This window comes from Onychostoma macrolepis, chromosome 06 (assembly GCF_012432095.1).
Source record: "Onychostoma macrolepis isolate SWU-2019 chromosome 06, ASM1243209v1, whole genome shotgun sequence".
NCBI classification, from domain to species: domain Eukaryota; kingdom Metazoa; phylum Chordata; class Actinopteri; order Cypriniformes; family Cyprinidae; genus Onychostoma; species Onychostoma macrolepis.
In genome coordinates this window covers 13,736,045-13,761,534 of record NC_081160.1, presented here as the reverse complement: position 1 = coordinate 13,761,534, position 25,490 = coordinate 13,736,045, and the positions used below count along the sequence as shown (strand labels likewise).

At 35.8% G+C, this 25,490-nt stretch overlaps 2 protein-coding genes across 18 annotated transcripts in view; both read right to left on the bottom strand.

Moving 5' to 3' along the window:
* Positions 1-4,700: 4,700 nt before the first annotated feature.
* Positions 4,701-15,836, bottom strand: pecam1b (platelet and endothelial cell adhesion molecule 1b). 13 transcript variants are annotated; one of them, XM_058779980.1, is made up of 16 exons: positions 15,692-15,834; positions 15,536-15,553; positions 13,959-14,252; positions 13,607-13,885; positions 13,243-13,512; positions 12,653-12,922; positions 12,267-12,548; positions 11,517-11,795; positions 10,740-10,841; positions 10,628-10,658; positions 9,892-9,968; positions 7,187-7,231; positions 6,948-7,040; positions 6,516-6,569; positions 6,359-6,381; positions 4,701-5,013 (listed from the first exon to the last, which is right to left on the bottom strand). In XM_058779980.1, exons 1-16 carry the CDS (start codon positions 15,753-15,755, stop codon positions 4,957-4,959), a joined length of 2,238 nt encoding a protein of 745 aa, XP_058635963.1. In that variant the 5' UTR covers positions 15,756-15,834; the 3' UTR covers positions 4,701-4,956. The 13 variants fall into 13 exon arrangements, 7 of the variants coding, with proteins under 7 accessions (XP_058635963.1, XP_058635967.1, XP_058635964.1 ...); XM_058779984.1 differs by having other exon boundaries at positions 15,536-15,550; positions 15,692-15,818; XM_058779981.1 differs by lacking the exons at positions 9,892-9,968; positions 10,628-10,658 and having other exon boundaries at positions 15,692-15,835.
* A 520-nt stretch (positions 15,837-16,356) lies between these two features.
* rptor (regulatory associated protein of MTOR, complex 1) overlaps positions 16,357-25,490 on the bottom strand; it is a 288,710-nt gene continuing 279,576 nt past the window's right edge. For all 5 annotated transcript variants that reach the window (XM_058779698.1, XM_058779699.1, XM_058779695.1 and 2 more), the window contains 6 exons: positions 24,866-24,972; positions 23,813-23,940; positions 21,650-21,736; positions 21,430-21,546; positions 20,698-20,827; positions 16,357-19,539 (listed from right to left, as the gene is read on the bottom strand). In XM_058779698.1, coding sequence (XP_058635681.1) covers positions 19,471-19,539; positions 20,698-20,827; positions 21,430-21,546; positions 21,650-21,736; positions 23,813-23,940; positions 24,866-24,972 — 638 coding nt within the window. In that variant the 3' untranslated portion in view covers positions 16,357-19,470. The remainder of the gene's footprint in view (positions 19,540-20,697; positions 20,828-21,429; positions 21,547-21,649; positions 21,737-23,812; positions 23,941-24,865; positions 24,973-25,490) is intronic.

Sequence of the window (25,490 nt, the reverse complement as noted above, 5' to 3'; positions counted from 1 at the left end):
ACGTTCTGCCACTAAAGTTAGCCCTGAGTGATTTGGCGAAAGGCAGACGTCGCTAGGTGATAGCCTGTCAACTGGCGTATTAACTGGGCTCATTAATATTAATTCGACTGCGTGACTGAACGCTCAGGAAAAAACGCGAGTATAATCTATTTAATATTCATGAGCCAATTCCTGAACAATAGTAGGATTCGTAATTTCTAAGAGTTTCTTTGTATGCTTGAGTCTGTATTAAACTCAATATACTAACCATGGTAATTTCACTAGAGCCTTTTCAAATTGTAATTAGGAATTAAGATGCATGGGCATATTGTAGAACACAACACAGATTGAAATAGTCTACCTAATTAAGCAAAATCACCCTTTAGAGATTTGTCATTATGTGAAAGGTGAGATAAGAAGATAAATAGCTACAGTCAATTCTGCCAACATGTATAGTCTAAAGATTTGAATGCTGCTGATTGTGCAGATAAAAGAATGAACCTATACAGGAAATAGCCCACTATCACTTTCACCACAGACTTTCTGTGGTTATACACTAGAAATAATACTGTGTGTGATGTTCAGCTGGTTTGCAACATAAAATTCGAAGTTTGAAATAGTTCGCAGATGTTTTGTAATAAAAGTACAAATGCATTGACCTCCATGTGCGTGTTTCCATGTCTTGATAAAATAAGCATAATTTGCAAAAGTATTTTAAAACCACAAACAGAAAACAGTTCAGACTCTTTGCAACCGGAATTCAGTTTCCTCAAAACTGTTTTCCCTGAAATGAAAGATGATGATAGACCAGGACCAGATGTTTTTTTTTTTTCTGTTATTATCAAGAATTGCTATGACCCCACTTTGATGTATAGCTAACTTTACTACAATGACAATAACGCAACAATATGCATGAAAGCTGACTGTGTTTCAAAAGGTTTCTCCTCTAGAGAAACATTCACAAATTTACAGAGTGAAATGGGGAGATCTTGTTGGCTGAGAAGCGTTAGTAACAGGAACTAACACTAGCTCTGTTTGGTTAACAAAGAATCGTCAGCTAAGAAAAACAAATGCTGCTTTGTTTAATTTACAGGGCAATAAGGAAATTATTTAATGTAGCATTGTAAACTTGTTAAAGATGTAGTGTTTTGTAAAATTAAGAGTCCAAAAAAAAAAAAAAAAAAAAACCCTGTTCCATTAAAATTGCTTCCATTAACATTTCAGTTCCTGATTCAGTTAGCATGTCATCAAAATAAAAGCATCAAAATCAGCAAATGGACAAGTCAGATGAAACTTAATGCAGAGACGAAGGACCTGATCATCTCTCACTACATTCTCGCTTGCTAAATATAGCGGAGGCATAGAAAAACTGTTAAGCTGTAATTGTTCTCTAAATCAGCTCAATGGCGGCACATATGAGTAATGGGAGATGGCAAATGATTTTTCTTTTTATCAAGGATAAAAATACAGTTGTTGCCATGTCAACTCCATTTTCGCGCTCACCTTGAGGACATAGTAGAGATTAAAGACTCATATCTAACATTACCACTGAGGTGTAAGGATTTAAAGTAGGCCTTTGCAAGAACATTTATAAGTGATAACACTATCAAAGTATATACTGTTGCCAGTTAAGTAAGGGATAATCAACTGCTAGCTGTGCATTAAACGATTTGAATGCACGACGTGGAGGCGAAGAACCACCCGACGCGCAGCGGAAGCAGCGAAGTTGATTATCCCGTTTATGCCATGGTCATTTCAACATTCACATATTAAAGATGTTAATAATATTTGCGCTGCAATATTTGACCGGAACGATAAAAATGACGGTTATTTTCGTCTGTATTACTATTCAACTGTAACTGTATGTTACTATGGTTACCGATGTTTATAGGAAGCACATTAATATAGAACGTGATTAAACTGACCTGGAACTACCTGTGCGGTTCAACGAATTTAATCAACACCTGCCAGATCAGAATCGAGTATTCAGACAGACCATGGCATAATGGAAAGTGTTTCATTAATGTCAGAATGTTGAAAGAATTTCAAGAATTCAAGAATAATTTATTATTTAGGAACATTTAAAGAATGGACATGCATATCACATTAAAATAGCATTGATCTGAAAAGATAGGGACACATTACAGCACATGTATGACCTTAATAACTATATTAACAACGGTCTAATGCGGAAAACCAAGGGCATGACCTTTTTAAGAAGAAACAAACAGATATATTGTGTGGTGTGAATAAGGCTTTCCACTCAGTTATAATCAAAACATGTAGGCTATAAAGGCAAAAACTGAATTAAAATCATTTACATAGAGCTGTAATTTTTACACAACACTATACTGAAGAAAAAATAAATAAATTTGTAGGTCAATAACCAGCCAATTGTGTGAATAATAGCTTTTCTCCGCTAGATGGCACAACTGAACTATGTGCAGATGCCACACATAAACAGCACAAATGATCCCTCTACTGGACAATGACGATAATGCAGTGTCAATGCTAGGATTAAAACGTAATTTCAATACGTAATGTACGTAAGTGATATTATCAAAGTATTTGTTCCTGATTTCTTTTGTGCCTTATTTACGAAACATGGTTTAGTATTGTTTTCACATATTGCCTGTGTCAAACTGCTGTAAGAAGGGTTTTAATTAGCCTAGGCTATGTGAGTGACATCAGAATCAACCTAAACACAATTGAATTATCAGTTATTTAATGCTACATAGGCCTACTGTATAAATGTAATATATAGCCTAGTAGTAGCTAATATAGCCTTTCACACAATTTGCCCTACATTACATATAGGGGTCAATTGTGTTACATCAAGGGTAAATTGAACTTTTGGAAAATATGAACAATTACTGTTTCAAATACAAATATGAACACACAGAGCAACAACAAAAATTTAATAATGCTTACAGGGCCATCAATAAAATTTACAAGTCCCAGAACAAATCTGTCCAGGATGACGCATGCTATATATTAGTGCTATATTGGTGTCTCTTCTGTCTTTAGAATGGAGTTATTTGTAATACAGATGCATAATTTGAAATTATACTGCCAAGATAAATGAACTGGTCCACACTCTTTAGCTGATTCTTTCTCCTTCAAATGATATGGCTGGAAAAAAAGAGCCTCAGAAAAGTTGTTGATTAGCCTTGACTTCCTGTTTCACTGGGCTATAAATATGAGGTGACAAACAGGCTAATTTCAATAGTTTTTCCTCAATATGGGAAAGATCTGAAAAAACAACGATTTGTGAAAAAAGGTTTTTTAGCTCACAAATCAGTAAGATTTAATGGAAATGGCAATAAGATAATTGTTTGATGGTCGAAATACTCATTTGCACTAATTTGTTTGGGAAGGTTTTCACAAAAAAAAAAAAAAAAAAAAGCATAATTTGCAAGTATTTTAAAACCACAAACAGAAAACACAGTTCAGTTTCCTCAAAACCGGTTTCCCTGAAATGAAAGATGATGATAGTCCAGGACCAGATGTTTTGTTGTTGTTGTTTTTTCTGCTGTTATTACCAAGAATTGCTATGACCTCACTTTAATATATAGCTAACTTTACTACAATGACAATAGCACAATACTATGCATGAAAGCTGACTTTTTTTCAAAAGGGTTTCTCCTCTAGAGAAGCATTCACAAATTTACAGAGTGAATATCAGTAAACTGTATGGGGAGATCTTGTTGGTTGAGAAGTATTAGTAAGGAAAGCAAATGCTTTTTGGTGTAGACAGAATGACAGCCAATGTAGAAAAGTTCCTCAACCCCACTATGGAGTATGATTTTTTTGTCTTTAATGCTGTGAGGCTAATTGTTTTCCAAAGGCCCTTTACAACTTATTAGGATACATGTTATCATGACCTCCATCAGGTACCAGTAGATTTTAAATCAACACCTTGGTGACACAGCAAGCATTTAACTGCACTTTGGTTGGCTCCTTCAATAGGACAATGATCCAAAGTACACCTCAGTATCAACACAAAAATGATTCACTGATAGTCACCCATAGTACTTGGCAGTCCCTTGACCTAAACTTCAAAGAAAACCTGTGATAAGCTGTTGAAGAAAGTCCACAAGGACCTCTGAAACTGGAGGATCTGGAGAGATTTCTCTCTGAATGGTCTCATATTTCTTGACAGATGTTCATCCACCTTATTACACATTAAAGAAGAAATCTTAGCAAAGAAATCTTTTTACTGAATTCATTAACTTTAATACAATTTAATTACTAATTAAAGATTACATTTTGTGAATATGAATGAATGACCAAGCGATAAACACCAAAGACATATTTCCATGTTTCTCCTACCAAGGGTGCCAATATTTGTGACCGTAGTGTATGTACACTCAGTGATGTCAGGCTGGATGAGCTAAGTGATGTGGGTGTGACTGGTATTCACTAGCCATTATCATCTTCTCCCAGTGGAACCCAAAGGGAAATTCTTTGTTTTGGTTTCCTTTAGCTAATGCTAAAAGTTACATTATTTTTGTCAGTAGATGAAAGCATTTTGCCCGAAGATAAACACATGACTTTATCTCTTATGTGAGCTGATATCCAACTAACTGCCGTAGCAGTTTGCATCACATCATTCAATGCGGCTGTACACAGGGTACAAAAAGACAACTAATCCTTAATTTCAACTTCATAGACAGAAAAGTTATTGCGGTTTTAAAGTTACAAGATATTTAACACAGAGAGAAAGTCAAATAAATCATTTCACTTTATTAAAAATGCAACCTTTTGAAAAGCATGTGGTTTTTAGTACCGACTATACACACAATAATATAGCACTGTGACAAATAGGACAAGCAATCAATCACATACGAGGAAAGGGAAATAAATGATTAAATCAGTGTTTTTTTTTTAGGAGAATGTTGGTGGAGGACACAGAAGATTGATGTCACATAGGCCACAGTAGTCCAGAGGGAGGTGAGGGATGTTGACTGACTTCTATCAGTCCACTGGTTCAGGAAGATCATGGTTGAGTTCAGCATATTCTAACAGGCCTTGCTACAAAAATACAAACACAAAATTGATAGATAAGATGTGTGTCCTCATTTTCAGAAATCATATTAAATGAAAATCTGTTTATGTTAGTAACATCCTCAAAAAGGAAAGGAAAGGTGTCCCATACTCGGAATTTGTGCTCCGCATTTCATCCAAGTGCATACACAGCAGTGAATAGTGAACAAACACGCACACCATTCACTCCCCCCCACCCCGCCAGTACCGAAACTCAAACCCACAACCTTTGGGTTGCAAGTCTGACTCTCTAACCATTAGGCCACGACTGCCCCAGAGGAAAGGGAAACATTTCTCTCAAAGGACACATTTCTCTCTTGTCATTCTCAACATGCTAAACTCTGTTGGGAATCCACATAATCTATGAGAGATGTACACATAATGAGGAAGAGGAGGTGAAAAAGTTTAACAATAAACCCAGAAGGGAAAATTGGGTCGATGTCAATTTCAATGTTTTACACTGAGTCATCTGAGTCATTCTGTCTCATAATTTTGCTGTACTATTGTCTTCCTTTCCTCTGGCCTTTCACAAGAGTTTATGAAGTCACTGTGTGCATGACTGCTCTCTGTAAATTCTGGCCCTCTGTTCAAGAGGAAACCACAGCCCTGCTATTTGTTCCCAGTTGGAAAGTGTGACTGGTGTTTCCCGCTTCACTTACTGAAGACAGAGTTTACAAAACACACACATTCAGTCCTCCATGCAACTATGTTACATCCTCCCACATGGCATAGGGATACTGAAGAAAACTAAGATCACTTTACAGTTCTCTGATCAGGTGCATTGATGCATTTGACGTCACACACGTAAAATATTACTCATGAAATGAACTTGTTAATAAGTCTCAGATTGCCATTTGTTAATAAACAAGCTGCATGCTTTGATTTAGATTTTAAATAATTTGCTTAAATAAAAAAGTAAATAAAAGCTGATGAGTAGCATGTCTTCACTGTTCAGATATTTGTATAAAAAAATAATAAGGTAATGGAAAAAAATTAAAAATTTCAGAAAGGAATACGTTTTTTTTTTTTTTTGTCAATTTTTGGACCAAATTACTCTTTAAACTTGCAACGTTTAAAATGTGTGAATTTCACTGCAGTAGACAACAAAACAAATCAAGTTATATAAAAACAAATTATGCTGGACCTGGAGTATTTCATTATTTTTAATGTATAAGCCAAGTCAAACATTAAAAACATAACTTAACATTATACTTTCTTAACTTTTGAAACACACTGAGACACTGGCGATCTCTTGATTATTTCATAGGTCAGGCAGCAGGATGGAAAGAATGCTTATAAGGTCATAAGAAGTGAGAGAATTAAGGTAACTTACATGGTTTACATGTTCAATAGCCCCTGTACAAACAGTATGAATTAGAAAAAGCATTAATTATAACACAACTCACTGCTCTGTGTGTTTGCATTACATAATGCCATAGGAACTTTTTGTGTATAAATATATTTGTTCCTTTTTGCAATGTTGTTTGTACCTTGAGTGGTCTGAAGCTCACTGTACACAGTATCTGTGCCTTTTTTCAGAGGAACTATAGAAGAAAAGAAAAAAAAAAATGTTTAGGATATATCTTAAAAAAACAAAAACAAAAGGAAAGAAGAGAGAGGTAGAAATAATAATTGTTTTGAAATGCACACTGTAATTCTGGATCATGTAAGTAAGAAGCTATTGGAGTTAGCAGGAACCTAATTAGTCTGGCCCTTCCTGTTTATAAGATGTCTCTAGAAAGTAACCACTGTAATTAAAATCCAGGGCTCTTGATAATTTGGATGGTTAGACCCCACCCAGGAAGCGGTTTTTCTCTAATCAGCTCATGCATACCAGGGAGTCAAAATGTTCCTATTCAAAAGGCAATAGGAGTGAGATGAGAAAAAAAGAGATGGATATAGTTTTAAAATGTTGAACTTACTTTGTGTAGGATCTACAATTTGAGGATGAACCACCTCTGTGTACTCTACGTCACCTTCATTTGTGGACCCTAGGCTGTCCTGGTCAGCAACATCTGGTGAAAAACACAAACATCAATACAAAGATACAAAATGAAGTAGGTTAGAATATTTTCAGGTAGGTCTGACTGTGTGTTGCAGGTAAACACTACTAGCTTGGGGAAAGCACAGAAATCAGTATGATTACTAAGTGGAGACTTACCTGGAGGTCTTTCACTCCAAACACTCTCTTTGTTATTCACCACCACTGAAACACACAGCAAAAATAGTGCATCAGCCATGGCCATTTACTGTACATGCCACTGATCTCAAGTGAAATCAAATTAGCTGAAGTACATTCCCAACTTTACCAGAGTATTTTGTAGAAAATTAGATTGAGTCATCAGAGGTTTTAAAAACACTCACACACACAACACTTTAACATATAAGTATATATACCATAAAATGGTATATATACGTATGGTGTAAAATAAGTATTGAACACGTCACCAAGTAAATATATTTCTAAAGGTGCTGTTGACACGACATTTTCACCAGATGTCGGTAACAACCCAAGTAATCCATACATACAAAGAAAACAAAACAAATAAGTTCAGAAATTAAGTTGTGTGTAATAAAATGGAATTACACAGGGAAAAAGTATTGAACACATGAAGAAAGGGTGGTGCAAAAAGGCATGGAAAGCCAAGACACCTGTGGAAATTAATATTAGTTGGTTCAGTCCCAACACCTACAGTACCAGGATGATGAAGATGAAACAAGGGGTGGACATTTCAGCAAGACAATGATCCCAAACACAGTCTTCAAACCTTCAAGATTTGAAGACTCTGTTGAAGAATGGGCCAAAATCACACCTGAGTGTGACTAGTTTCTCCATACAGGGGGAGTCTTGAAGGCTTTTGTACAAAGTATTAAATAAATTTCATTAGTTCAATAATTTCTCCCCGTGTCATTCCATTTTATTACACATAACTTAATTTCTGAATTTATTTGTTTTGTCGGTTGTGACCGACATCTGCTGAAAATTTCATGTCTACAGCACCTTTAGAAATATATTTACTGGAATAATAGTGACATGCTCAATATTTATTTTACCTGCTGTATGTATATATAACAAATCTATAAATTCAAATTTCAGCATGTTGATTGTGTTAGGATTAATCAGCAATCAGTGATTAATCAGTCAATTCCCTAAACCAAGCAGAACAACTTTTGTACGGTATGTAAGCCTTGTTTTCCAATTTAGCTACAATCACTGTATCTCCTGAACATGTGACCTGCTTTTAGAGACATTGCATCTGAAGTAAACTGTTTGGTTTGAACTCTGGTGACACTGTACTACCAGACAGATACAAAAACAGGAAACTGCTCATTAAATAAATATATATGCAAAGTCAACATTGCTGCTTCAAATTTTTCAAAATATTTAAACCAAAGGAGGTTAATCTTAATAACAATATTGTAACGAAGGTTAAAAGTCAGAAATAAATAAACGATACCTGGTTTATATGACACCTAGTTCATTCAAATATGTTAAAAGAGACAGAATGTTGAAAGAGATTTCGATAATCTTAATACGTTAGGGAATGAATTCCAAATGAGGTAATTCCAAATAAAACATTTTATTAAATTTTAAATGCCTACCAAATCTTGTTTCATGTCTCAAATACATACACACATTTTTATAGAATATTTAACAGTAAATAAAGCATTAACACAGATGCTTTTAGAGTAAAATGAAACAAACAACATCAGTTAATAAACAAACAAATGATGATGGAAGCAAAAACACATACTGTATGCAAGCAAAGCAGTGAAAGCAGATGATTCAGATGCTGTTAAGATGAATACTGAGCCAAACTGCTGTGATATGGGTGACTTTATTATTTTTCTGCTGTTCTAAAGAGAAGATGGGGCAGTTGATTTGCCAGCATCAAAAACTGACAAATTGTACATTTACACATTGCATCTAAACCAACAATTTTTCAAAAACCCAGTCATGTTACCAATCCACAGTTTAATACCCCTTTTCCTTGTTAAAAAAAAAAAAAAAAAGTATGATCTGAAAAACTAAAAAGATCTGAGGTGGTCCTAAAAAGCCTTAATAAATTTTGCCTCCAGTTTCATAATCTTAGAAACTGCTTCGTCTTATGGTTTTCATAACTCCCTGAAAATTTTGGACCCTTCACTACACTGTTCACAGGATTCTTTAGTTGTTCCCATTAATTGTAGTGATCTCACGTCCCATATGTCACCTTCCCCGTCAAGGAATCAAAGTGTAGCTCTGCGCCTGGAATTAGACAGTGAATTTGCCAGTGTCACACAGCGTCTTAGTACAGTAACATTTAGTTGCAACTGGTGACTAGATGTCATGATCACAGATTAAGTGATGTAAACAAAAATGGCAAAGTCTGAATACTCCTGGTCTGTCATCTTGACTCATGAACAGGATGTGTGTGCGTGTGTTTGGCAAAACAGCAAATGTGAGGGGACACTTTGTAAGTATGTGGACACTTCAACATGAAGTCATCTTAATCTGTTCCACACAGTAGCAAGTTGCTCCACCATTGACTTAAGATGAGCTCCCTCATCCTAATTAGAATTGGTTTATTGGGTAGATATGACAAACACACTTTGGGGTACAGTGCAGTGTTTGGCATGTCCCAAAACTACAGAAATAACTTCGATCCACATGACCGACAGTTTTCAGAAACTCCTGATCATACAAGGACTCAATATGAAATAGTTCTATACATATATATAAATATACAGTCAGGGTTAGTCAGTCTTGCAAGAGTTTGGGTCTGAACAGGTAATATAAATGACCACAACATGGACTGGTGAACTAGAGTGGATGAAAAAAAAAAAAAAAAAAAAAAAATATATATATATATATAAAGAGACTACCTGTGTGGTCGCTATAATGGGTGTCATGGGTGAGACTCAGGGTTAAAGAGTCATCTGATTTAGGGCTTGCAGGCTTTCTGAGGAATGGTGAGAGAAAAAAAAATCAAATGTGACCCTGGACCACAAAACCAGTCTTAAGTCACTGGGGTATATTTGTAGCAATAGCCAAAAATACATTGTATGGGTCAAAATGATCCATTTTTATTTTATGTCAAAAATCATTAGGATATTAAGTAAAGATCATGTTCCATGAAGATATTTAGTGAATCTCCTACCGTAAATATATCAAAACTTAATTTTTGATTAGTAATATGCATAGCTTATTACTGATAGCAAGAACTTCACAGCATTTAGATTTTTTTGCACCCTCAGATTCCAGATTTTCAAATAGTTGTATCTCGGCCAAATATTGTCATATCCTAACAAACCATACATCAATGGAAAGCTTATTTATTCAGCTGATGTAGAAATCTCAATTTCGAAAAATGTACACTTATGACTGGTTTTGTGGTCCAGGGTCACAAATGTACTTATTAAATATTCTCCACTACCTAAATATCCTGGTTTTCTATGGATATTATTGCTTTTAAAACAGATTTGTCTGTTTGGGACCACATGACTTGTAAAGGCATGGTCAGATGAGTGTAGTGACTATTTAATAACACAAAACCACCTCATCTTGTCTCTCTAATGCCTTCAATTCTAGACCAACTTAAACATAAGCCAGTCGACTCACATTGATAGTTCGGCAGCCATCTCTCTTTTACCTGTGACAGAGAGAAAAGTTGAAAAGGGAATTTGGTTCACAGGTCAGAGAGGTGATGCAGGGGGGCTGTAGGACTCTCTACCTCGCTTGGCCTTGAAGCGTATCACGATGAAAAGGACCAGTAGGGCCACTAACAGCATGCAGAATGTTGCAATCAAAGCCTTTTTCCATTCTGCCAGGCTCACTATAGAGGACATATACAGAGAGAATGAGTAGATGACAAACAACATGGACTTTCTTTTTTACCTTACAGATTTTCGATGTTAGATAAAAATGTTGCATATTTGGTTTCTTTAAAAGAATAGGTCACCAAAATCGACATATGCACAATTTTCTTTTTTCCATGGAACACAGAAGGGGTTTTGATTTGCAGAATGTCCTTGCTGCTTTTTTCCAACATAATGAAACTGAAAGGTGACCACGGCTGTCAAGCAATACTTTCGTTGATTTAAATGTCAATGTGTTCCTCACATAAACATACTGCATGGCTTCAAAAAATATCCATGACACATACTTAAGGTAAAGGTGGTTAAACACCAGAGTGGCAGTGTCACTTTACAGGTAAGAAAAAAAGGCACATAGAGCATGTTATTCTATATACACAGGCTCAAGAAGAAAGTAAACTCCTTATGAGATTCAAGATGGGTGAGATTTAGCTTTTCACTCTCTGCAAAAAGTTTGAAATGAAGGTTTTTGAACGTCTTAAAGAGTGAACAAATGAAATGCAATCTCTCATAAAAACAGCACATGCAATAATTATAAAACTTTAGAAAAAGACGCTTTTTAAAATTAATTTATGTATTAAGTTTAAATGTCGTTTCATAAAATTTATTTGATGCTAAAAAAAGATAAAGCTCACCTTCGACTGTGACTGTGTCACTCTTTATCAAAGCATCTGCCTGGTTATTTGCCTCACAATAATAATTTCCACTGTGCTGTCTCTTTACTGCACTCAGATCATATGAGGATGAATTACTTTGAACTGTGGTCCTGTAGATTTCTGTGCCACTGCCTCCATAAAAACGAAAACTGATAGGTGGAGAGCCTTTTGGAATGTTACATATCAGGGTAACATCACTGCCCTCTTCAATGTTTCCCGGAACTGGAATGACCATCAGTAAGGGCTTCCCTACTGGAACTAAAAACAAGAGAACAGTAAACTCAATGAAGTAAACAGATGCTTTTACGAAATGACATAACATTATAAATCAGTGGTTCTCAACCAGGGGGCTAGGACTAACTATTAAACTGTTATAAACATAGTCTAAATCTAATCAGATCAATCAAAAAGGTTGAGAACCACAGCATTTAAATCACATAAATGAAATGACATCATAGTATAATCTACTGGACCCAAACTTTTCTTCTAAAATCCTGTTCAAACACTAAGAGTACACTAAAACTAATACTATATTACATATAAATAACACAATCAATTACATTTAAATATGCACATCCAGAACTCAAACAGTTTTGTATAATTCTACAGAACTGGAATTGGCCATAATTTATAAAGCTCTTTCTTTAATTATTGGCAGAATCTATCTGTCCCTGGTCATTTGTACACTACTGACATTTTAGACCTCAGATATCTTTATGATGACCTCACCTATTACAGTCACATGTAGCCTTTCACTCATCTTTCTTGAGACTTGGCCATTATTCTCTGCTTCACACATGTAACTGCTGATGTCTGAAGGAGTTGATATCATGGCTAAGAAACGAGCCTTCTCATGAATGTCAGACACCTTAGTCCTGTTCAGGGTAACGTTGTTTCTCTTTAGTGAGTAGATAATTGGCAGACTTCCATTGTCAGAGTGGCAATGAATCCAAAATGACTCATTCACGATAACAGGACCATCAACTGAGATCTCAGGCTTTGAAACAAGAACTTAAGAGAAACAATGTTTAATCAACTAAAGAAAATTGTTACGTCTTTTATATTGATGATATTTTTGTTTTCCTAGACAAAGTGGATGAGAAGTCACTGCCTACCTTTTGCTTCAAACAGCTCCCTCCTGCTCTCTTTGATAATCTCTTTGGCTTCAGCAACACATATATATTTCCCATTGGACGCTTTGCCTGCAGTGCCGCTGTATCTGCTACCATTTATTACAGGTATTTTGTCTTGGAATATTGAGTACCTTATATCATCCCTTCGAATCTTCTCTGAGGCAAAGCTTTTGATTTGACAGCTGATGGTGAAGCGTTCTCCCTCAAAAACCTCAGCTGGGTGAAAGCTCAGTACAGGCATGGAGAAAAGCTCTGAGGCAAAAATATACAAACTGTTATCAAAGCATAATATATTTAAAATTGTTTGGTTAGACAAGACCAGACTGCGCTTAATGCTCACTGCCTTTCAGAACGAAAGCAAAAAAAGGTCTAAAATACATCTTCTAAGGTGTGACCGCAGCAAAGGATTTTTCACACAAAAATTTCTGCATGCTGATAGCCCATGGCCATTGTATGCTTCTAAAAAAAAAAAAGGTACTAAAAATATCATACTCATAAGTTAATCTTATTTTAAGGTGAAATTTCACAAAGAATACATTAGGAAACATTGATAAGCATTCATTGTCTCTCACCTTTTACAGTGATGTTCATAGCGGAGGATTTATAAACATCACCAAGCCTGGAGATGCACTCATATTCCCCAGAGTCATTAGCCTTAAGAGATACTTTGTAATCTGTCTTTGTCATGTCCACACTGACCATGGTATGTCCATGGATGAGACTGATTTTGAGATCAGAATTTCTTTGGTAAGTTGTATCAACACTGCAGCTGATGGTTATGAGATCTCCTTCAGTGACATATGCTGATGGGTTGACTTTGATATTGGGATTGATCTCCAGCTCTGAATTTGAAAGGAATGTGGACATGTTTACACTTCCTGGATGAACAAATACATTTATTATACAGTATAGTATGAAAATAATGTATTGACATACCTTGAATGTCAAGACTGATCACATTACTGTTATCGGAGTGTTTTATTGTGCTATGCAACTTAATAGAATAGTAGCAAAATATTTTGACAGTTCCTTTAGTAAGGCGTAGCTTCTGCTCAACTCGGTGACTCTCTGTGTTCGCCGTGTAGATTTCCTCAAATCCATTACTAAAGGAAAATGTCAAAGAACCTATTTCTCCCTCTGCTGTACAGTTAGCAGTAACATCATCTCCCTCTCTCAGTTTCAGTTTATCCATTGTTAGGACTGGTGTCTGAAGACCTGCAGAAACATCAGCAGATATTAGAATTCTCAGAGCAATTCTTCTACACATTGAACTGATGTGTTCCTCTACCTTTCACTGTCAGGTCTTTGACATTGCTCTCCTTGTTTTGCTCCTCAATGACAACAGCACATTTATATTTCCCAGAGTGGGCCATTCTGGCATCTGGTATTGAGTAGAGGTGGTCCGTAGAACTGGTCTGGTCAGTATATAATGGTTGAAAATCTTTGTAGAAGTTGTATTTATAGTTGGGGTGAGACCCCAGCCCGTGGCTGACTTCTGCCTGACATATCAACGACACATTTGTACCTCTTTCAACTTCATTTCTCGGATGGATAATAAGTTGCACACTTTTTATGACAGACTCTGTGGAGAAATAAAGCAATTTTACCACTTAGATGGTGGTGGGTGTTTCAAGGAATGAGATTTCGGCATCACAGAAATTAATTCCACTCAAACTGTTAATGGTTACAGTTTACACTGCAGCAGAAGACCGATTCAACTAAACTGTGGTGGTGTAAAATGTACTCAGATTTACTTCAATTAACTACTGAAGCCCTGAACTATCTTATGAGTCTACTGCTCTTAGCCCATTTGTGGTTCATTTAGAATTGCATTTGATATTCTTACGACAGTCTTATAAGCCTTATTATCTGCTACCCTTTTGGTGCCCAGGGAGTTGGTGTACATAAACATTGAGGCAGGAAGGAAATCCCATCTCTGGGGATGAGAGTTATTTTAGAAACATCTTTCTAATGTACACCCATTCACACCCACAAATGGCAGAAACCAACACATAATTTCATAATTTTGCAATAATATGTATGAAATATGTAAGTTTCAATGCAGTTGCAGTTTCAATATCACATTAACAGTGAAACCACATAAAATATTTGGGTAGTTCACAAATGGACATGGAGAGTCAACATATAGATTAAACTTGCAGACTTAAATTTCTTTTCCAGTTCATTGTAATGGTCCAACGGTGTGACAAATTAATTTATTTTTAAGATAATATTCCATATAAGCAAACAAGTAAAGTAGTTGGTATGTATGTAAAGTTCCAACCTATTAGTATTAGTGATGAAAATATTTATTTCTAATAAATAGACCACACCGCAGGACTGAATAAATTAACATAGTAGTTCCATATAAGCTATCAAAAGTTAATAATTGGTTAATAACAAAGTGAATAATATGAGCTAAAACGCATTACAGTACACATAGCTCTACCAACTATAATGATATGCAGATTACCAGATTCAAGCTTCTAATGTTTTTCTATCGAATTCTAAAAGCATCATGCCGAAAGCGAATGACGAATTACATCACACGGCTTACTGAAGTCCTCATGTCTCTACCACTTCCCACTACTTTCCAGAACCAGGGCATGTGACAATACACATGAACATGTTTTCAAAAACAAAAACAAAGTCACAGATTTTTTTTGTCCAAATTATAAGGATTTCTATTATTAATAAATGTGAAGTCAAACTGCTCCAAATCCCTATTACGATTGAATTTAACAAACCAAAATCAACCAATTTACACAGTAAAGTTGTACAGATTCCACTGATAAATGACAACGATTATGACATTTTGAAACTGAATAACCTAATTCAAGGCTGAGAATTGAGTGATTTACAGACCTGCGCAGGCTTCCTCTGCTGATGATGTTATATGTTGTCAAAGACGGTTAGACCAAAAAAAAAAAAGAGACAAAAATCAAGACAAGTTTATATCCAAACCAACCTTAACATCCACTTGAACCAGTATTGAGCAACTAGAAATAAAAGTGTTCTTACAGGTGAAGAGGAAGAGGAGGAGGAAGGTGCCAATCTTTAGAGAGGGCTGAATCTTCACCCACATGGCTGAGCACTTCTAACCAGTGTGTGTACGTATGTTTCTAACCAGTGTGTGTACACTGTAGGACAAAGTGAAGTGAAGATCGAGGGAGGAGTTGTGTATGAAGGGGTTTACCTCTGCCTAGTTATCACTTCACACAGCCTCTGTTCTCTTTATTTCACAGGAAGTAAGTGTTGCTTCCTGGGGAAATGAGGCCTAGAACTGGAATGTTCAGTCTGGCTGGATTTGCGTCTCTCTGACGAAGCAGGAGGATGGTTCAGTGGACAGGAGGCAGAGGTGAACCTGTCATTACTCTTCAGTTAAAAGCCTTCTATTTCCAGTTGTAAACCAGCAGAGAACAGAGAAATGCTTGAAAAAAAAAAACTAAACTCACTGATTACTTCTTCTGTAACAGTGATTCCATGTCTTTGAAAACAAGCAGAAGCCAAGTTCTCACATGGACGTACATTGTTCCTGAAAACAAATGTTTTTCAAGAATGCAAGAATATATATAGCAATAATAGCACATAAAAAAAACATGACATGTTGTCCTATGACAACATTAAGAGGACCTGAAAAAAATTATGACAGAAACAAACAAAGTGACAAATACTGCAAATTGTACATTTACATATCTGGTTTATTCGAATGCTTGCTATTCGTCTTTTAAACCATGGTGAAAAAGCAGTCTACAGCCACAGAAAAACACCTGATTGTTTCAATTCATTTAACTAACTTTTTCTTTAAAATGTTAAAACCAAAAACAGGATTAGTAGAGCAGTGATTTCCAATCTGATGAAGGAAGCGTATATCCCCCACTCCCTGACAGGGAGCTGAAAAAATCATCTGATAGGGATATACTGGCACAATTCTTGAACAAATCCACTGGTAAGTGCTAAACCAAATTCTCCTTTAGATGAAAACAAATGTCCAAAGGGGGCAGAAAACCTAAAATGAGACTGAGGGTCCTAAGGAAAGGTGACGGACAAATAAAGGTGCTTTCTCTTTCCCTTCAGTGATTAATGCAACAACAGCAAGAGAATGGCAGGCATACCAAGAAATGCAAGCCAAAAATACAAACATAGAAAAAAAGAAGGACAGTAAATGAAAACAAAAAACAAAAAAAAAAAAACATTAAAACTTATCTGGTTAAAATAAAATACAGATATTACATAAACCAGTTAAAAAACATACATACAAGCACAATTCAGGAATTAGATTTTCGGAAGGTAAGAATTAAACATCTGCCAGTCATCATTTCCGTGACATTATCAGTGGTACATCAGAAAATCAGGGCACTAAAGTTGATGGAAAACTACACACAATGTTGTTTTACCTTCATCATCTCATAATACAGAACAGAATACTCAGGACTAGGGTCAATTCAATTCTTCCATTTATCTTTTTGGATTTTATGCCATGAATTACAAGTCTAATTTGATTGTGACATGATTGTCCCAGAGGTAACTGTCTATGAGCTGGGTACATATTTCTCAATATTTGATCCAGGCCTGTTTCCATCAGTCACCTCATAATAAAAGTTCCCATTTGCTTGCAGAAATGTTTACTAGGATGTGAAAGGAAAAAGGAAAAAGCAAACAAACAAACAAACAAACAAACAAAACAAACAAAACACACTGATCAGAGCTTGTACAAAAATACATTTCCACCCTGATCCTCAACCCTTCTAGTTTTATTAATTGGCTTACTCAAGCTATCAGCACCTTAAAATTCCTTACAAATCTCACTTCAACACTACTGATAAAAGGTATTCACATTATGTACTCCAAATAATGCTGAACAATTAATATTTAAAAAAACAAAAAAACAACAAGGCTCCACCTGATTTTGCTGCGGTACAGAGGAAGTTCACCCAAAAATGAAAACAGAATAATTTACTTACCTGCATGTTCTTATAAACCTGTGTGACTTGGCAATTAATGTCTTTGAATTGCCTGGTCCCCATCCATTTGAATTGAATGGAAAAGTAATAAAAAAGCATCTGATAAATATCTCCTTTGTGTTCCACACACAAAAACAAAATAAATAAAATAAAAAATAAAAAAAAAGTCATGCAGGTTTGCAATGACATGCGGGTACATAAATGATAAAATGTTCATATTTGGGTGAACTACCCCTTCAGGCTTTTAGTAAATACTTTCATTTTCATTCTTGAGTAAACAAATCAAAATTGTGCACAGTTGGGGACACAGATGAAACCTCTGTGAACCACAAGTTATAAACACTCAAACATAGAATTACAATTAATTTATCAAAGCTAACAACAGAACAGGACATAGTGAGACTGCGATGACAGAGACATGATACTTATATTTGATTCCACATAATGCTGTGTTACTCTATGGGTAACCTGGAGACTGTACATTATTGGAGTGACAGGGAAAGTGAAAGTGGAAACAGATCAGGTCCAACATCATGAGAGGCTAAAATTATGAAATAGTCCTTTTTCTGTTCTGTCAACTGCACTAATTTTTCATTGAGGAAAAATAACAACGAAGGCCATCTTTAATTTTAAGACCAAATGAGTTTGTGCAGCAGATTACATATGAATCTCTTAAAAGAGTCAGTCTGCTCAGTAGATGATGAGTAGATGATGATGATGAAAAAGATGGTGACCACTAGCTCAAGAGAACAAAAGGTTTGGCGCTGTAAAAGTAGGTAATGGGGCATTTCCAGCATGGAAAACAGATATTTCTTTTAACTAACTAAAACAGAGGCTCTGGCACAATTTTAGTGGGCTATGTGTGTAAAGAGAGAAAAACTATTACGTATGACTCTTGAATGCAAGACAAATAAAGAAAAAAAAAACTTTGAAAACTAGAGGTTATTGTACTGCCCAGGCAAAACTAAATGGCAAACTCACTCTCTCTTATCTTTACATTTCTGCCATGGAATCTATACAAATCTTTATCCTGATTATTTGAGCTTATCTTTAAGAACCTTTTGTTTCTCCCAGGCTCCACAGTTCTTAGTGTGGATGCAAATGAACAGCAGCAAATGTTATCCGTGTCCAGTGCTTTGAGATCAGAGTTCTATGTGATGTTGAGGTGTAAAACCACAATAAATTGTTATGTTTTGATGCAGAGATGGTTTAGCATAGTGTGTGTGTGTGTGAACATGTAAAGCATGGATGTGTGAGGGAGGTTGTGATTGGCGAGTAAGAACACGGCATCTGTTGGCTATTTCTTCACACAAAAATGCACGCCTGCACACTTAAAAAACTATGGATCTACAGCAAGATTGACAAGAGTTTTTCAGAAGATCACATCCAACTGTACTTCAGCAGAGATATGACGAGGCACAGGGCTTCAAAGAGAACCCACTGAACAATAGGCCTTCCACAGTCAGCCTTGAACACAGAGCTTAGGGAAGTTCATCATTTCCTAGTCTCTTGTCTTCAGGTCGACCTCTCTGACTCTGCAGGAGGTTATCAGTTCCAAGGAAAAGTTGGCTAGCATTGGCCAAACCATAAAGATTTGTTTTTAGATCTTTATATGCAATTTAAATAGTACACACTCCTCTGCACAGCCAAGTCTACAATCAATAAATCCATAATGAGAATTATGTTGAGAATAATAATAATAATAATGGTTTTAATATAGTCATCATGTGTGGGTTCAGCAGCCTTCTTTAGACATTCATTGTGGTTGTTGCATATTTACAGGAAGTCAATTACATCCAAGGGGGCAGCAGGGGTCAAAGGTGAGCGGTCATGATGTTATCTGAGTCTCTTCTCTGCTGAGTAGATGGACATGTAGTAGTCATTACTGCCCACGGCAAGATGAGGCTGATGAAGTAAAATAAAGAAAAATATAGTTTTTTATTTTCTAATACAAATGTTATAAAAGGTGTACAAAGTACTTATTTGTTTTGTTGGCCAATACCACAGTGGCCTTACTTTATACTGACATCTGTTAGCAAAAATTGTTTACATTGGTTCCACTGTATAGATAAAATGGTCACACTTTATATTAGGGGGCCTTAACTACTATGTAATTACATCAAAAAATAAGTACAATGTACTTATTGTGTTCATACTGTATTTCAAAACACTTTTGCTGCTATTAAGGTGGGATACGGGTAAGGTTAGGGACAGGTTAAGTGGTATGGGTCGGTTTAAGGGTGGGTTAAGGTGTAAGGGATGGGTCAACAGTGTAATTATAAATGTAATTACAGAAATTAATTACAGCTGTAATTACATAAAGGTATTATTAACAATATAAGTACTATGTAAGATCATGTATGTACACAATAAGTGCATTGTACCACATTATTAATATAAATGTAAGTACATAGTAGTTAAGGCCACCTAATATAAAGTGAGACCGATAAAATAAAGAGAGGCATTACTGAGTTAAGTTAGTATTTGGCTGGTCTTCCACCATTCCTTTAGTCATAGGTTTTGGAATCAAAATTTCAACATGGGAGAAAAAGTGTCCTTTTTATAAGTGGTCTCTGGAGGTCCAATTCATTCTAGTGATAAGTTAGTTAAGTTAGGTTAGTTCAGATGGGTCATGTAATTCTAACGGCTCTAAAATAATTCACAGATTAATTGTAGTCTCTAAGTAAAACATTTTTTAGTATTAGTAAAATATTTACTTACATGCTACTATTCATCACTGCCATCAAGTTATAAATTCAAATATGTTTAATTTAAATTGTTTAATTAGTGTCAATTTATTTGTTCAAGTTATGCCATTATGCAAATTTTTGTTTTAGCATCATACAGCTTACATAGTAAGTTATATTATTCGATATAATAAAAAATATTGCCCCTTACAGTAACTTCAATGTGGATAGCTACTTTTGTTAATAACTTGACTGTAGTTTAACTACTTTAATTTATGCGTAACTAGTAGCTTGACAACTTACAGTTTCAAATTAGCTTTCCCAACACTGCAGCTCATAGTAATAAAGACTGTCTTCATTGAGAAATCTGTCTTACCCAGTAAGGGTGGAAGGCCAGGCAGCTGATGGCTCCGATTCTCTGCCCCATGAAACCATCATAGTATTTAATGTTGCTGATCACATCCCCATTGGAGTTATACACAGCTATAAACTGATTCATAGAGCCACTGCAGAGAGAAAGTGAGAGAACGAGAGGGAAAAAAAATGGTTTAAAAGAGGCACGAGTTACAAGCATATCAGGACTAGGGTGACCACCTTGTTATTGCTCTGTCACAAGTGAGCAGACGTGATTCTGCAGGGACAATGCGGGACATGTGGGAGAGCAATAACTTATTATTATTAGACTATGTAAACATATTATTTGTGACTGGCTCTGTGCACTGGCACTCAATTTGCCCAGGTACGAGTGATAGCACGTGGCCTATTCAATCTACCAAATATAATGAACTGAATATAATTATTGTAGAATTGAAATATAATTTTTTTGTGAAGCTGCTTTGAAACAATATGCATTGTGAAAAGCGTTATGCGTTGTGCAAGTGCACCTTACACTCAACCTGAATGTGTCTTGAGAAGTGTGTATCTGTACTTTATATAATGTGTGAAAGTTCAGTGAAGTACATGTGGACCTTAATGCCAGGTGTAAAGAGGGTTCATGGATGCAAAGGAAACATTTGTCTTCTGTGTTTTTTTTTTTTCTAAACAGTGACATTTTGCACAACAGATCTAATTGTATAAATGATGTATAAGGTGCAGGTGAATCTCTCACCAAGCGAACAGATTTGCCTGTGGATGGATGTCCAGAGCCGTCAGTCCTTTCACTGTCTGCAAGATGTTAATTGATTCTGGTGTCCGTGGGTCAAAGTACCGCACATCTCCATTAACACTACAAGAGAGGAGAACTAACTTCTGAGCTAAATACAAGAAGGACATGAGGTATCTTCTTTAAATGAAGTGATAGAAATTATGTAGGAGAGAAAAGAAGTTACCTGACACTGATAATGTGTCCCTCAGGCTCCTTCTGCAGATGTGCCTTCACCACCCAAGCACCGTGTTCCCTATATGTCATCACACGACTGTAGAAAGAGATAGTTGATTAGTACAAGAAGTTACAGTCCACAAAATTTAGGCAGCATTGTTAAACACTGACCACTAGAGGGAGCTGCAGGAACGTACTGCACCAGAACACAGAACAACAACAATCTCTGCAGTAACAGCATAGTGGATAAATTATAATCCTTTAGAAGGGTGCTTCCACTGCTGACATTTTTGGCACTGTGGACTTTCAAAAGACCATTCAAAAGTCTATTATTTATTGATTTATTGGTTGGTTGATTTATTGATTGATTGAAGAAATTAATGACTTTATTCAGCATGGATGCATTAAAGGGACAGTCCACCCCCCCAAAAAAAGAAAAGAAAAATCTTTTACTCCATTCTCTAATCTTTTACTGTCATTCCAAACATATATGCATTTCTTTTTAAGCATTTAAACATAACAGCATTTCTCCTGTTGAGTTATTTTTGTTCATACAAATACAGTAAACAGGAACTCAAAATGGTTCCTATCCCAACATTATTCAAAACATCATCTTTTGTGTTCCACAGAGGAAAGAAAATCGTACAGGTTATACTGGAATGACATGTGGGTGAGTAATTAATGACAGAATTTTCAAATAAATGCTGATCTTTTAAGCTTTTTGTGATTACACTTTATTTCGATATATTTCCACTTTAGACATTCTACTAATTATAAGTAACTTTGTAACTACATTCTTATTAATTTGCAACTACATGTCTACTAACTCTCAGTAGGGTAGGTTTAGGGTTAGTAGGATAAGTTGACATATACTTGCAAAGTTTCAGTATGTTGTGGACTCATCAAAATAAAGTGTTAGAAGATATTAAGCAGACAGTCTACTAATACTCTAATGACTGCTAGTTGACATGTAGTTGCAAAGTTACTTACTGTTAGTAGAATGTCTAAAGTGGACTATCGAAATAAAGTGTTACCCTTTTCCTTAAAAAAGTATAATGTTTCCACAAAAATATTAAGCAAGACAACTGTTTTTGACATTGATAATAATAAGAAATGGAGCAAAGGAGCAAATTAATGAAATTTCTTGAGGAGCAAATCAGCATATAAAAAAAAAAAAAAAAAAAAATGCAGCCTTGATGAAGAGTGGCGTCAAAGTGGTGGAAATGATGCCACAATTGAAAGTAAAAAAAAAATAATCTAAATAATTTTCACAAAATAAATATTGAAATATATATATATATATATATATACCATGAGCACACCAGCAATGTTACTGGAGGCAAGGATGTTCTCATACAGACATTCCTCTGTGACAAAACTTCAGCATGTCAGAGGTCATGATACAAGTTCACTTCGATTTCATTAAGCAATTTAAGTACAGTGGTTGTCAGACTGCAAGCAAATGAATGAAAAGGAACTCAACAACAGTGTGACGCAGGAAATGTCAGAATGAGCTGTGGGACACAGAGGTGGAGTGTTTAAAGGTGCATGAAAGCAAAGAAATAAAAAGGCACGGAAGAGAGTTGACACATCTGACTAGAAGTGGGGAAATCTTGAGTGTTTGGAAATGTTACAGCCAGAGGGAGTTGTTACATTAGCATTATTTAAATATTTATAGGCCTTTTTATGACTTAATTACAATGTTTTCTCATGGAATTTATGGGTGAGTGCATGTGGACACACGGAGATGTGAGTTACTGTTACAGATACTTTTATCCAACCAAGACCAAATGCAAAATAAAACAAGCTCAGTGGTGCAGGACAAGAGTGAAACTGCGTATAGCCACAAGATTCATGCTGAATAATTTTCTGATCTAGCCAGTTAGAAATGATTTTTTAGATTTTGAGATGTCTGATTTATGGAGTCATACCAGTTGTGACGGAGATTAATACATTTATGATTCAGTAATATGACTCTTTTTAAAGGTCTCTGAGGGTTGATTCAGTGTTTTGATTCTCCCCAAAGGTCAATAATAGCTCATTCCTTTATGATCCATCTCATATGATTGTTAGCGAAGGTCTCTGAGAGATGGTTCAGTAATATAATTCAGGTGAGGTGCGTGCGTTTGATAGGTTAGTGATAGTAGACAGAGATCTGTGAATGCTGACACACCATTCGTTAGGTCCCATTCTGCGGTCGTACACCCGAACCGATCCGTCTCCAAGACCTGCAGCTACCAGTGACCGCTGAGGATCACATGACAGGCTGGTCACACAGCTGTCTGCTCCTGTTGGGATGTCCTGCAACACAGACACAAAAGCTGAATGAGTTTTTGGAGAAGTGCAGTTAAATATGATTTACAATATCAAATACTAAAGCATTTCAATACCATACAAAGACATATAATTGAGAGATAAAAGTGACAACTGATATTAATATGCATTTTATGTAAGATTTCATTGATTTACAAGCTATCAGAATATTATTTTACTTTTTGGCCATATAAATATCAGCAACTGCATATAAATATCAGCAAAAAATTGCATAGTTTTCCTCAGTTTGGGGCTCTGAATAAAACAGATTTTATAAAAAGATTTACAATGGTCGCTTTGGTTAGACAATGGTTGCCCCAGTATAGACACAGTGTAAAGGCTCAATAAACTGTATTTTGAAAAATAGACTTTTAGTGCACATTAGAGTATGTTGCAGTTCAATACTTCAAGATGCATCATAACATTACAATTGGATCACATCTGAAACGGCATCACAAGTGTGAGAGAGAGACATCCTATGAGAATGGAACAGCAGGATCAGTTTCAATCATTTCTAGTGTGGTTTGCTTCACATTTGTCCAGTATGGCTTCTCATAAAAGCAAGCCTGACTGCAGAGTGAAATGCCAGCTTTAGAGTTTCTGCTTTAGACAAATTGGTAAATTAAACTGAATGACTGCTCACCAAAAACAATGACACAAGGTTCTGCAGAATCAATCAATGGAAACGTTCATGTAGGACCTTTGAAAAGTTGTAATTTTAGGCAGAGAGGGAAAACAGAGAGGCCAGAGAGAGACTAATAGGGAAGAACATTTGATCTAACTATGAAGCAAGACAGTGGTGCACATAAATGATGCTGCTACAAATCTCATCCGGAACCTATGTTTTTAAGGTGAATGTGTGTGTGTGTGTGTGTGTGTGTGCGTGTGTGTGCCTGTGCAACTCAGCCAGTACCTGCACTTTCATTTCCCTTTCTGTGTCCCAGATACGTATGACTCGAACATCACCTGACGTCATCAAGAGGCCAGTCTCCTGCTCCCAGTCCACCACCATACCTGCACCTTCAAAAGAGAGTACAGAAGGTTTACACACATACAACTCTCTGGGCTCTCCTGACATGTCTGTAAGTTATGATTAAAAGATAAAAGAGCCACACGTTCACCTTTTGGTTTTCATTTCTTTCAGAACAAAAATGTTGGTAAATGAACCACTTTCTCAAAGATGCACACCTCTTAAAGTTTAAACCAAATAAAGAAAAGAAAAGAAAAGAAAGAAAGAAAGAAAGAAAGAAAGAAAGAAAGAAAGAAAGAAAGAAAGAAAGAAAGAATATATAAGGATTTTAATAAAAAAAATCAAAATCAAAAATCAAAGCCACATATGGGGCTGATTAAAGAAATATCAAGATCAACAAACATTAAGCTGAACCTTTTAGCTTGCAAAAGCACTAACTCACATCTTATGAAGTGGTTAAGAGTTTATGGTCCAGGGCCTAGTTCTGGTCATTCTTAAGACAGTAAGAATGATGTGAACAGAGATGGAGGAATTACAAAGATCACTAAAAAAATCCCAAATAAACCAG